The 14,560-nt window shown below is 42.5% G+C and overlaps 1 protein-coding gene across 2 annotated transcripts in view; it reads left to right on the top strand.

Moving 5' to 3' along the window:
* The window catches only part of YY1 (YY1 transcription factor), a 41,103-nt gene extending 34,642 nt beyond the window's left edge, over positions 1-6,461 (top strand). Inside the window, exons 4-5 of one of the 2 annotated variants that reach the window (XM_034767988.1) lie at positions 2,672-2,830; positions 5,285-6,461. In XM_034767988.1, coding sequence (XP_034623879.1) covers positions 2,672-2,830; positions 5,285-5,467 — 342 coding nt within the window. In that variant the 3' untranslated portion in view covers positions 5,468-6,461. Of the gene's footprint in view, positions 1-2,671; positions 2,831-3,139; positions 3,309-5,284 lie in introns of those variants that run through there. The other variant, XM_034767989.1, reaches the window with a different exon arrangement.
* The last annotated feature ends 8,099 nt before the right edge of the window (positions 6,462-14,560 follow it).

Here is a 14,560-nt window from a genome sequence, read left to right as displayed (position 1 = left end):
ATTAACAGAACTTAAGAATTTATGAAAGTTTCTGACATCCTTTGAGGGACCTTTGACAGCTGAGTTCATCTGTATTCCCATCTTACGTTTATTCAACCGGGAAGCCCTGGTAGCTCAGTTAATTTAGCTGGGTTGAATTTGTAAGAAGCGTGTCTGTCTTTACCATGAAATGCAGTTTTGATCCCACAAATCCATTGCCCCATTCTTTATGCTGGATAGTAGAGGTAATGTTTTTGGTATGAGTGACTAAAAGTTGTCTGGTTGGATCTTCTGTGTATGTAGGGCCCTATGAAATCAGTTTTATTATGGATTTATTTTAATTTTGTGGGTTTTTTCCATTTTTAAAATAATTCCACCTTTATGGTCTTTTACATCAAAATTGTTTGATACACTGGCAACAATTAAGTAGCCTTACTGTAAATGTATTGTTCAGAATTGGATTGCAATGGGAAAAATTGATTTTACCAGAAAAAAAAATAATAATTCTACAATCTAAACAAAACATCTGGCAGATATACAGTATAAGCTAAAAGTAATACATTTTAAATTGCTTTTTAAAGTAGCATTTGGTAATATGACCAAACTGACATTGCTGAACAGTAACACAAGAAGTCCACAAAACTGTGTTGGGGGAGTGTCGGCACAGTCTCTCTTTAAGCAGAGCAACTCACCAGCCTGAACACTTGTTTAGACGGCAGCTGTAGCAATCACTCCTGAGCCAGAGGCTGGTGGACAGTCAGGTGCCCCCCTGTCCTCCCATGTGGCTCAGTGGAGACTGAGTACACCAGCGGGGGGAAGGAGACACCCCAACCCCCAGGCCGGCTGTGCACAGCAGATCAGAAGGCTTGACTCTTAACCTGCCTGCCCCTGTGGTCCAAATGCTGGGGAGAGCAGAATTCCGCATTAATGTTTTGATTCTGTCCATATTCTCATTAATGCGGATTTCATAGGGCCCTATGTATGGTAGTTAGCCAAAGAGGTGTTAGGGGACTTTTTCATAATCCATTTGGCTTGTTATTTCTGATGTAATGGCTTATGTATGAAATATGAAGCCTCTAGATTATTAACATTGTAGCTAGTCATCCTTTTGTAGACTAGATTTGTAAAGAGGTGCTTTTTCAGAATGATTAGAGTCTTGGCTTGCTCAGCGGTATAGAAGGTGAGGCTGCCTGTTAGTGTTAGGGGAGGGATTCAAGAGACACTGGCTCTACTCCTAGTTCTGTAACTGGCCTGCTGGGTGACCTTGGGCACGTCACTTCACCCCTCTGCCTCTGTTTCCCCATCTGTAAAATGGGGAGGATATTGACCACTTTTGGTAAATCCTTTGAGATCTCATGAAAAAAGCTAGTTGGTAATATTTATAAGTAATTAACTTCTGTCCCTCGTCTGTCTATTGGTTGGTGTTTAGTGGTATTTAAAGTTGGTAAGGGGATTGGAAAACCTTCCATTAAAAAAGGATGTCTAGGGGATGGCAGAAGCAGCAGGCAAACAAAGAAGGAATGGAGCACAGTCGATCAGTAAGGAAGGGGATAGAAGAAATGTATGGTGAAAGAGTTGGGAATTTTAAAGGTAGCATGAATTTTGAACAAATGATATCTGGGACAACAGGATTCTGTAAAAATGATCATAATTTTCTATTTTCCAAATCTCAGCAACCAGTAAAGATAGAATGGGAAATTCATAGATTAGGGGTGCAGAAAGGGAATAGCTCAATCAAGAACCGTTATGTCTAGGTAGGACTTCAGCCTAATTTTGTCTGTCTTTAGTCTCTCTGCAAATGCAATATTCAAAAAATAAGTGAATCTGCAGAGGCGGGATCTTCAAGAAGCGGGGGTGAGTTCCCATTACTTGAGGTTATAGAGTCTTGTTGCTCAGGAGTGAAATCTGTATTCTGCCTTCCTGTGATGCAGCTACCAGGTGTTGGTCTTCAGGCTTCATGACCCAGCAGCACCAGATCTATTTTCCCCCTCCCTAGAAACTAAACAGCTGTTACCTTCGTAATTCTAGTCAATTCATCAGATTCATTCTGCTCTCAGTGCATTATGGAATAGATTTCTTCTGTAGCTGCTGTGTCTTGGAGACCCTCTTGCTTCTTTCTCTGTCAGGAACGGGAAACAGACAAAGAAAGAAGAAAGAGGGACAGTAGGAGATGGACAGAGCCAGACATCACTTGCAGAAAGAATATGGGGCCCACCAAAGGTAGCGGTGGACTACCATCATTTTACCTTTTGCTAGCCCTTGGACTACCATAAATTTTGTTCAGTTTGTTCATCTGTGCTTTAATAGCATATAATCTTCTGGGGAAGATGCAGTGTGTGTTAATAAAACTTGACTGCATGTAGTACACTAATGTTGTATGGGTGAGTAGAGGAGTTGGATTTCCCCCCCCCACACTTCTTAAATTGATATTTACTGGCTGTCCATAGTAAGAGTTTGTGATTAATTTTACTGTAAAAGTGTTTCATTTTTAATCTAAGTCAAAGCAAAATATGTATCCATGTGAGGGAGTGTCTTTTCAGGGCCAGCTTCTATTTTAAGTTATTTTTCCAGGGAAAAGGGGGAGGGAGGAAGGGGCGGGTAACTAAACTTTCATCTACTAAAATGCTAGACATTTTATTATCGGAACTTGTTTATGTATTTACTAAGTTTTTTTTTTATTATTCTCTTTAAGGGCTGCACAAAAATGTTCAGGGACAATTCTGCTATGAGGAAGCATCTGCACACTCATGGTCCTCGAGTACACGTATGTGCAGAATGTGGCAAGGCCTTTGTGGAGAGTTCCAAACTAAAGCGACATCAGCTAGTTCATACTGGAGAGAAGCCCTTTCAGGTATGGCCACTTTCGAGACATGCGAAGTATTCCAGTTTTAATTTATAAAAAAAAAAAGGGTGGGGTGCAAGAGAGACTGTGCTTACCTGGCTTCCCGGCCAGTTGAGGCAAGGAAGCAGCTTGTCTCAAAATAAAATTGCACGTGGTGACTTGACATGCAAAATCAAGACATGATCCAAAGTCCGATACTAATATCGGCCTTTACATTGACTTTAGAGGGCTTTGGATCAGATCCTTAGAGAAGTTAGAATAAGTTCTCTGTTCGCTAATGATTAATGCTTAGACAGAATTATGATTGTTTATTTCCAGGTATATTTTGGAAGTGGAGTGCATTGTAGCACACACATCAGCACATTTAAATGTAACTATCATTCTAGCCTACTTCAAGATTTTTGGAAAACTTGCAAGAAAATTAGACTTTGAATACCATATTTGAGGAAACTCTCATTGCTTCCTCTTTTTCAACATGATGTATTTTACCAGTGTAAACAAGGCCTATGCTCATTAGGCTGTGTAAATGGAATGTCGTCCACTATTAAGAGTCATACTATGTAGCTTGGCAGATTAAGACTGCAAAGCTGGATCACAATATATTAATTGTGTGGATTTTTGTTTTCTTTAGAGGCTGTTTTTGTAACACATTTGTAAACTGCCTGAATATCTTTGTTAAAATCTACAGTGCGGATACTCCCCGTGGGGGGAGAAGCTGTTTCATTCTCTCTCCTTTTTTTTAATGTCCCCCATGTTGTCAGCAGACACTTTTTTTCCCCCTTGTGCTGTTTGATGCATCATTGGCTAACCAGAATGCTTAGCTTTCAAGTTGAGTGTTAATCAACTTAAAATTAAAGCCATGAACTCTACTCACTGAATATCCTCTGATGCTACGACAATGTAGGAGACGCTTGAGCTCCTGCCACCAGAGGTCCCCAGCCTTCTTCATATGGTAAATATCATTCAAAAATTACTGTAGACTCTGACTTATACAACATGCAGAAATAACTGATGCACATCAGTTCAGTTAAGATATCTTACTTTCATTTGTTTAGTTCCTTCAAGAAAGTAATCTGTCACAAGACACAAACTGATATTCTAAAAATGAGATTCTTTAATACAGAAAACCTCCAAACCTACCACTGCTTCTGGTTTTAAAAAAGCCATTACATTTAATATAGTTTTCATAGAAGGTAATGCCTTGAATTCAATAAGTTGTGGGTTTTTTGTTTGTTTTCCCCCCTAGAAATAAATATTCCTGTGGCTGTGGAGTTTTTATTCATACATTTATCTGCTTTTATTTGTAGCCAAAAAAAAAAAAAAAAAACACACTCTGATCCAGGCTCTTGTGGCTGTTTATGTACATTAAGAACAATTGTATAAGGCATGAGTTAGCTTCTCATCTCTCCCCTGCATGGCAACAACTCATAAATAAATATCTTATCTGAACAGTAGCCCATCTGACCCACAAATAACCCATATTGTGCTGTGCCCTTCTCTTCCCAAAAACATGGTGGAAATTTTAGTCTTTGAGTCCCTGCAGTAGAATGGAGTCTAGCTGCTTTTTGGAGCAGGAGGGAAGGGGGAGTACCAAATTCTAAAGCTGAGGGCTGCTTCTTTAACTGAGAGTTAAAGAAACCCCTATGACAACCCAGTTCCTGTTTCTCTGCTCTGCCCCCCGAACCCAGCCAGGGGACCAGACATCCACAATCCCTCTCCTCTCTCCCTCACCCCCACCAGCCGTGGGGCCCACCCAACCCAGACACTCACTCCCAGAGCCCAGGGAGAAACCGCCTGATGCTTAGTCCCAGGCTTGCATGGAGTTTCCTGTGTGCTGACCTCTCCTTCCCTCAAGGCATGCTGGGAACTGTAGCTGCCAGGAACTCTCTAGCTCCCTCTCCCTTCCCCAGCAGTGTCTGTGTGTGAACTGTGCTCTGCTGGGTCCAGTGGCAGCTAGCAGGCACTGTAGCCCATTTCTGTGGGGGGAAAGGAAATTCTGTGTGCACAATGTTAATTTCTGCAAAATTCTGCACTGCGCAGTGGTGCAGAATTCCCCCAGGAGTAAAAGAGAGGGAGTGTGTAGAGAAAGTGCTTACTTTTTGCAAGCTTGGAGCTTTGCTTTCTTCAGAATTTTTCTTCACAGTAGTGTACTGTGTACATTGCAACTATTTGAGAAAAATACCAGCCATCAGTTTTCTCTTTAGGCTTTCACTAAAAAATAAGCTTCGTATGTTAAATAAGATGTAATGAATGCAATGTTGATATGCAAAGACCTGCAATTATTTCTCAGGCAAAGCTCTCACTGGTTCTACTGGGAGTTTTCAGGGAAAATGGACTGCAGGATCAGGACCTAATATTTGTAAAGGGAATCCAGTAACGCAAGCAAGAAACTTTTGCTGATTTACCAAGTGTCTGTTGCTCCTGTTGAGAATGTTTTTAATCTATGACCTTTCCTTTCAACAGTGCACGTTTGAAGGATGTGGAAAGCGATTTTCACTGGACTTCAATTTACGCACACATGTGCGAATTCACACTGGCGACAGGCCCTATGTGTGCCCGTTTGACGGCTGTAATAAGAAGTTCGCTCAATCAACTAACCTGAAATCTCACATCTTAACACACGCTAAGGCCAAAAACAACCAGTGAAAGTAAGCGAGAAGAAAGCTCTTGAACTCTCAAAGCATCTTACAGGAGTATGGGAATAAATATGCCTCCCCTTTGTATATTGTTTCTAGGAAAGAATTTTAAAAAAAGAACCCTACCCACCTAAAGGACATGTTTTGATAAAGTAGTAAATAAATAAATAAAAACTTTAAGATGACGTTACTAAGATGCTCTACCTTGCTCTGTAATCCAATTTCAAGAACACGGTGTTTTGTAAAGTGTGCTCCCAACAGGAGGGGACAATTGATGAACTTGCATCAAAAAGAGACAATTCTTTATACAACAGTGCTAAAATTGGACTTCTTTTCACATTCTTATAAATATGAAGCTCACCTGTTGCTTACAATTTTTTTAATTTTGTATTTTCCAAGTGTGCATATTGTACACTTTTTGGGGATATGCTTAGTAATGCTATGTGTGATTTTTCTGGAGGTTGATAACTTTGCTTGCAGTAGATTTTCTTTAAAAGAATGGGCAGTTACATGCATACTTCAAAAGTATTTTCCTGTAAAAAAAAAAGTTATATAGGTTTTGTTTGCTATCTTAATTTTGGTTGTATTCTTTGATGTTAACACATTTTTGTATAATTGTATCGTATAGCTGTAATGAAATCATGTAGTATCAAATATTAGATGTGATTTAATAGTGTTAATCAATTTAAACCCATTTTAGTCACTTTTTTTGGAAAAATACTGCCAGATGCTGATGTTCAGTGTAATTTCTCTTTGCCTGTTCAGTTACGGAAAGTGGTGCTCAGTTGTAGAATGTATTGTACAGGCACTGACCTTTTATTAACACCTGATAATATGTACATCCCATGTAATAGAAAGGACAACAATAAAACAGTGGTCCTAAAGAAAGAGTATGGCAGAAGATGATCTGTAAGCACAGTCTATTTTCTTTTTTTGTCCAGAATAATTATAGTTCTTGAACCTCCCAGAAATTGGAAGCTTAAATAAAACTCAAGTTTCCTTTACTTTGCATTCAATTACAATGATTTTTGATTAAGTAATACACCTGTGGCAAAATATAATATATCGAAGGTGGTAATTTTAGTCAGAATTGATGACAGTAATCCTGGGTTTGGGAATGATTTGGACTCCTATTAACTGGAATAATGGAGTTGGAAACAGTTTTTTCAGCACCCACAGCCAGCCAATCAGTGGAACAACACCGTGTCTAAATTAATTGTGCTTCTCTCTTTAATCAAGGTAAGGGGCGGGTGGAGTGGAGGTGTGTGGGTGCCTGCTTCTTTGCTTAGTCAAGGTAAAGGTGGGTGGGGTCAATGGTGACACCAGAATATTGAGAGAACCCTTTGTTGTTTGATTGGGCTAGCCTTCAATTTTGGACCAGGTGCAGTAACGGGGATCCATGTTTGGAGCAAGGAACAAAGACCATGAAAATTCCCAATAAGTTTTAACGTACACAATATTCTTTTGATGGTCTAATCAGAAGTGATTTCTAACATTTTGTTACAAACGTTGAGTAATGTGTGTACTGTAGTAAACAGTGAAAGAGTGACAAACACAGGAATATGCACAAAAAATGCATAGGTATTGTTTTAAAAGAATGTCCAAAAAAAGGTTTAACGTTGTTCTAAACAGTGTCTGATAGTAAAATGTTTGTAGATATCACTCTCTGCATCTGTGTTACAAGACTATAATCCATCAAACTTTACAAGATACAAATTAGGTAGCAAAACTTTTTTCAAGTTGTTGGACTTTGGTTTCAACTAGTAATGTTAAGTGCTTGCACAACACACAGGCCATTTTACAAATAGCAAGGAAGGATTTTCATCTACAACTAATTCAATTTTATTCCTAAAATAGACCCTGCATCTCTGGCTTCAGGAGCTTTTTAGGGGTGGAAGATAGTGGTGTGGTTGGGTAATTTAAAAATGTGCATTGGACTATTTAAGGCAATACTAGTTTGGGTTTTTTGTTTTTTTTCCCCGCACATGGCTACATTTTTGGGAGGCAGTGGCAAATAGTTCATAGTAAACTTCTATTAGCAACTTTCTACAGGAACTGATCATCATTGTAGTTGCATAAATGTGGCATTTTGTTTTTGAAAGGGGAGAAAGACAACTTAGTCTAGTGTTATCTAAGCAAATTTTATCTGTATTTTAAATCAGAATGCATGGCCTCTGAGCATCTCCACTAAAGAAGGTACCGTATATACTTGTTCATAAGCCGAATATTTTTGGTAAAAAAGTAACGCATCAGAGAGCGGGGTCGGCTTATAAATGAGTCTACACCAAAATTTGATGATTTTAAACTGTATGGAATCATTGAATTGAATATCTAATACAGGGATCGGCAACCTTTGGCACGCTGGCCACCGCTTCCTGCCGTCCCCATTGGCCTGGAGCAGTGAACCGCAGCCACTGGGAGCTGCGATCAGCTGAACCTGCCGACACGGCAGGTAAAGAAACCGGCCCGGCCCGCCAGGGTGCTTACCCTGGCAGGCAGCAAGCCAAAGGTTGCCGATCCCTGATCTAAAACATTGTAGTTTTTATTTACATAGAGTGTCTGCAGGCATGGAGTCCCTCAGCTCCCTGTGGCTGTGGTTCGCTGTTCCCAGCCAATGGGAGCTGCGGGAAGTGCCACTTGCCGCAACTCCCATTGGCTGGGAACGGCGAACCGCGGCCACAGGGAGCTGAGGGGCTCCATGCCTGCAGACACTCCCAAGTAAACAAAACGTTCCAACCTGCCAGCGGCTTACCCTGACAGGCCGGGAGCCAAAGTTTTCCAACTCCTGAAATATAGGGTGGGCTTATGAAAGGGTCATACAGTTTTTGCTATTTTTACCTATCCATTTTGGGGCGGGGTCGGTTTATAAACGAATGGGTTAATGAATGAGTATATACAGTATATATTACTCTTTTTCTCTCTTCTCTCTTCTCTTCCCCCCCCCCCCCCATTCCTCCCTCCCCATTACGTGGGAAGTGGTATCTATTTTGTTCAATGTGGGTGTGGGGTTTTTTTGGTTTTGTTTTTTGAGGCTGGCTTAGGATGAAGCATGTATCGCACTTCATCTTTAACTAGTTTTGCCATTAGAACAAGAATGCCATTTGAGGCCAGGTTATTTAATTGTATTCTGTATTGGTCTGTTTGTTACCTAGAAACACAAATCAGCATTGTTACCCAGTGTATATACTGTGTATGAGAAAGCGGAGATCCATTGAGCAGCTTCGTCAGAGTATTGGATCCCCTGAGTAGATGCTGACTCTTGTTACCAAAAAGAAGGTTTCTCACAGTTGTGCTTACATAGCTCTGGTGGTGAACAATTAGGAATTCCTATAATCAAATTGAATAAATCTTAATTATAGAAGCTATTAAAATAAATTCACTTCTTGGAATAGCTTTTAAAAATATAATTGGCACATCTTATTCTTAAAGCTCCTCACTTCACTGATTCAGCAGCTCCCATTGTGGACTCTGAGGATATTGCAAGCAGGAGGAAGTCAACCTTGGGAAACCAACACTGTCTGTCTGCTACCACAAGAACCTGCATCATGCCACCAAGCCTGCAAGCAAGTTGAGGTAAGAGGAGAAAAACTTTTCTGGGGCCCCACACTGCAACCATTTGTAATTGCCAGGGAGTTTCAGGGAGGGCTTTAGTGTCTGTGCCCTATGCATCATGCTCGTTTCATAGCCCAGTTATTCTTTCACTCCCTGTATTCCAACTAACAGTCACCTAGTCAGCAGAGAGAGGGGGGAACTTTAGTTATGCTTGTGTGTGGGTTAGGACTCTGGTTCCCAAAGCTTGCATGTCTTTGGGCTCAAAATAGTTTTAAAAAAGCCCCGGCTAATTTGCAAAAGCTTTCTACCATTTTCACTGTCTGCCTCAGGAACATCAGCAAATTCATATGGTGTAGGGGGAACCCCACTGTTAGTCACAACAATTGCTCTGTTTGCCTCATGCTCAGAGGAGGAACTTTACACCAGCATTCTTTCCCTTTAGAGAGCCCTTCTGCCTGAAAGAAAAGACAGAGGGCTTGTCTACACTTACTGGGGGATCAATGAGCAGCAATCGATGCATCGGTGGTTGATTTAGTGGGTCTAGTGAAGTCACTAAATCGACTGCAGATTGCTCTCCTGTCTCCTGTACTCCACCGGTTTGAGAAGAGTACGGGAGTCAACGGGAGAGTGTCTCCCGTCAACATCATGTAGTGTGGACCCCAAGCTACGTTGATTTGAGTTACGTGAATAGTGTAGCTTGGATCGAATTTCCCTTGTAGTGTAGACAACTCCTGACAAATCTGTTTTCCACCCCCTTCAATCCTAACATGGTGAATGTGGTTTTATAACAGAACAATGACAAAGAGCTATTTATTTCTCCCTGCCAGGGCCCCTCTTCAACCACCTAGTTTTGACCTAGCTTATTCTGTCCCAATAAGTTGTGGTCCCTGAGAATGCTGTGTTCTATGTGTTAGAGTGGTCATACAAGCAGTCTGTTGGTGATACTGCTTCTTCCCAGTGGACATTGGCCCCAGTCTGTCCTGGACTTTCTCCCCATCCCCACAGCAGTCAAATCTTTAAGGGAGACAAGCATATCGGGGCTTGAATCCAAGCTACCCCTTAGGAATTACTCTTACAAGGAGCCTAAATGTATGTGATCCTCTAGTGATGTGGTGTGTAGTGTAAGACTTTTTGAAAGGTGACTCTGCCTAAAGTGGGGGCAAATCCAAACATCAAGACACATAGCTTTCAAAGGACTAGCCATCTAGAAAAGGAAGCTACATCAGTCCCTAAAATTGTGGATTCTAGCTCAGGTGCAAGTGCTCCTGCAATTCCTGGAAAAACAGGATACTTTAATAATCCTGAATTTTTGTTGTTTTTAAAGAGAGCCAATCCCTCCCCCTTTTTTCCTTCCCAAGGGGATTAATCTAATGGGTCAAGTCCCTCAGTTTTGAAAGGGCATGTGAATAACATTCCTTGTTTGGAACTGGATGGCCAGGGGGAGAGAACAGTCTGGTAGGTATTTTAGTTTATTAGAAAAAGTTTCTCTTTCTCCTGATTGGACAACTTTATCTTTCTGGGAATAGTTTTCTAGCACAGTTCTTAGTCTCCTCAGCTATGGCAGTGTGCCTGGGTTAAGTCTCCATTACCTCAATTATGCCAAAATGGGGGATGGCAGGACACTTGAGAGGGGCCAAAAGACAAGAGGGATGTCACATATATTTCCAAAACGTGCTATGAAGGTGAGGGTACTGGTCTGACTGAGCAGCAGTTCCCATTTGGAGAAAATAAAATTAAGGTAAGGAAGCTTATTTTGACCTCTCTCTTCCTTAAGTGGTGTCTAATAATAGATATGAACTCTTTAGGTCTTCAAACACACTATGAAGCTTACTTGTGGATGTTCTCTATCAGTCTTCCTCAGGTGGAAACTTACAGGCAGCTTTCTCAGTGGCAAATTACTAGATATTTCCTGTATAGGTCACTAGAGAGAGTTTTTTTTTTTTTTTTTTTTTTTTTTTTAAGGTGGTGAGATTATAGGGTAGTCCACTTGGTCTAGGTAGAGGCTTATCATAGAACTTTTGGGAGTGCTATATAATTGAGGTATTGCACCCCATATATGGAGAGTAATATCTTGTATAATATCTGAGAAAGGGACTAAAAAACCCCTTAAAACATGACTCAGGTTTCAAACTTAGTCCTGTTCCTAGTAGGGCTGTCAAGGAATTAAAAAAAAAAAAAAAAAAAAAAAATCATGATTAATTGCATTGTTAAAGAATAACAATACCAGTTATTTAAATAATTTTGGATGTTTTCTACATTTTCAAATATATTGATGAGAGAGAAGTTTGTGAGACAAGCTTTTGAGCTTACAGAGAGAGAGCTCTGTGTAAGCTCAAAAGGTGGTCTCTCTCACCAACAGAAGTTGGTCCAATAAGATATTACCCCACCCACCTTGTCTCTCATGATATTGGAGACCGACATGGCTACAAGAATACTGCCTACAACAATGTACAATTAGGCATTCGATGCCTCAAAAATTGATGTTCCATACCTTTTGCTGTTAGTTATGGATACATTAATATAGTTTAGTGCCTTACTGCAAAATATGTCATTTCTTCTAGGCAAGGACCACATCTTTGTTCTGTAAAGTGGCATATATGTTTATTATATTGTTATGCTGGAAGATGTTGACAGTCATCAAGCAGGTCTTTGATCTAGAGACAATCACAGACCTGGTTAAATCCCATGGGTGTGCTACACACCCTTCTTTCAGGCTAAATGGAAGGAGCAATTAAGCCCCATTATGTAGAGAGAGAGCTGGAAACAAGGCCTGATCAGAAGTTAAGCTGTGTGAACTGTGGGCACTGTCACAGTGGCCTTTTAAGGGGAGTCAGAAGGAAATGAACCGACCCAGGGTCCACACAGCAGCGAGTCTCAGAGCCCAGGTTAACTGACTTGGGCTCATGCTATGAGGCTAATAGTGGCAGTGTAGACGTTCCCACCTGGGCAGGAGCTCAGGCTCTGTGACACAGTTTCAGTGCCCATGTGGGAACGTCTACAGTGCTATTTTTAGCCCCATAGTGCAAGCTAGAGTCAGTTGTTCTGGGTTCAGACTCACTGCTGTGCCTAGGTGGCGGGTATAATAGGCCAGCTCTTTCTCTGTAAGCTCAAAAGCTTGTCTCACAAACTTCTCTCTCATCGACAGAAGTTGGTCCAATAAGATATTATCCCACCCAGCTTGTGTCTCTCATAATTTGACTTTGAGACTGAAGTTTTAGCTAATCTACTTACAAATCACATCACCTGAATTTCTAGGTGCTGAAGACAGTGTGAATCATGAATATTTCTTAAAATTCCATTCACAGATGATGCATTCTGTCCTAGGTTGTGATTAGCCCCTCACAGATGCTAAAGTGAGGGAAGAGAGGGCACAAGAAGTCTCTCTGTTTCCCTCTAACCGGTTGCGGCTCTTGTACTCCCTAGTACTGGCCAAACAAGGAGGTTCTCACGCTGGGGGATGGGTCCATAAATTCAGTAGTGGTGGGATCTTCAGTCTTTATGCTGTAAGAGGCAGGTGTTTTGGTTGGTTGGGCTAGCTCACCAGATAACTCCTCACACTGAAGAGCTCCTCCAGCATTTTCTCTGCCTCCAAAGGCGCAGAAGGCTTAAGAGTCAGGTCCTCTGTGCATAACCTGGTTAATTTTGTGATTTTTTTTTTTTTTTTTGAGTTTTTTTTAACTCAGCACTCCTCTTTTGCGTGGGGGTTACTGGTTTTTTAAGGTCTGTTAAAATTACCTCACAGAGCTCTGCACAATTGTGAGGGCTTAAATCAAGTGATCTCCTCCAATTAGCCCTGATAATGGCTGAGAAAGTATAAAAGAAGGGGAAGGGCAGGTCTGTACCCTGTGCTCAACACTCTTGGCCAAATGCATCAAAGGAGAAAAATGTTCCTTTCGCTCCCTCAACCTTGGTCCTATCACAGCTAGAATGTAGGCCGTAGCACAGCCAAAAGTAGCAGCCTGCCCCCTAGGACTGCACCTTGGCAGCTGCCAGCAAACAAGGGACCCAGTAAGTCAAGCTGCTCAAGGAAGAGCGGGAGAACAGGGTGCCATCCATAGCCACTGATGCAGACCAGGCCCCCATTGCTGGATATTGCATCCCAGGAAGGTGCACGAAAGAGGCTCCAATCAACAGAACCAGCTTGTGGTAAAACACCAGGGCCCTAGTCACCTTCCTTCCTCCCTTCCATCTGCCAAAGAATCATGATGGGGCAATACGTGTGTTTTTTTAGGACCCCCTCTCTTCCTGCCAGCGGGTATGCTGTGGCCAGGACACCCCCTCAGTTTCTTAGGAGTCCCAAACTGTTGGCGGCACAGAGAAATCAGTTTCCTGCCTCTGCCCCTTCCTCCTTTTGTAGCGAGGTCATGGCAGCCATTTTGGTGTCAGGAGCTCATGTGCTGGAGCCAGGAAGCTATTTTAGAACATGCTTCTGGCCTGTCTTTTCAGCAGCCATCTTAGAGACCCCTGAGCGGAAGAGCATAGATGTTCCTCTCCTGACTCTTAGGCTGCCTCCTTCCGCTTGTCATCCCTCTAAGCGGAGTAAAGGTCACAAACGGAGACGTTCTCCTATAGCACAGGGCAGGGGTGTGCAGAAATAAAAATGACCCCTTTGGGGGAGCACATTCTGTACTCCCCTGGGGTCTGAGGAGCTCACTCCCCCTCTGGGGCCCCATTGGTGCACTTGTGCTTCTCCCTCCTACCTACCCCTGCCATGGGGTACTCTGCTCCCCCCACCACCTTCCCCTCAACTGATCCCTTCTTTGTCTGCCCCACACCCAGAGGCTCTGCTCACTGCCCCACTACTATTGGTTAGGATGATTGTCTGTGTCTGTCTCATGTCAGCTGCTGATTGGTGGAGGCAGAGAAGGGGTGGGGTGGGTGAGCTCCAGAAAACACTGGCTCCTGGAGGAAAGGATTTGGCTGCCCAGTGCTGCAGCTAACAGGTCATACTTAAGCGTGCACTGTAAGCAGACCTCCGGTATGAAAATTGGGGGACAGGTGTCCCTCACTCCAGGGTTGAAGGAGCTGTCCGCTCCCCTCCAGGGCCTGAGGAGCTCACTCTCCCCCTGCAGCCCCAGGGCTGGAGGAGTTCTGTGCCCCTGCTGATTGGGGGAGGGGGGCTGTGCCTCAGCTTGTCTCCGCCCCTGCCCACAGGGTTAGGGGACAGAAAGCTTCTAGGTCCTCCTCTTGATCGGCTTTGGCTTTATTAACAAAAACATGTATGGATTTAAAAAAAAAAAAAAAATCACCTCAAGCATTTTCCCCAGGCTTGGCTCTCTTAAAACTCCTGCAAAAATCTCACCTAGAGACTAAGCCACTCCCATCTCCCTTGCATCCCATTGAGGCTTCCTGCCTCTATATCTAGAAGAATGAGGTGTGTGTTTACCAAACATGTTAGCTAACATAGGGTTACCATACGTCCGGATTTTCCCGGACATGTCCGGCTTTTGGGGGCTCAAATCCCCGTCCGGGGGGAAATCCCCAAAAGCCGGGCATGTCCGGGAAAATCGGGAGGGAGGGCTGGGCCGGGCTGGGGTCCAGGGGCGCAGGG

The sequence above is a fragment of the Trachemys scripta genome, chromosome 4, assembly GCF_013100865.1.
Source record: "Trachemys scripta elegans isolate TJP31775 chromosome 4, CAS_Tse_1.0, whole genome shotgun sequence".
Classification (NCBI taxonomy): Eukaryota; Metazoa; Chordata; order Testudines; family Emydidae; genus Trachemys; species Trachemys scripta.
Note: the sequence above shows the minus strand (reverse complement) of the source record. Positions and strands in the feature narration are given on the sequence as shown.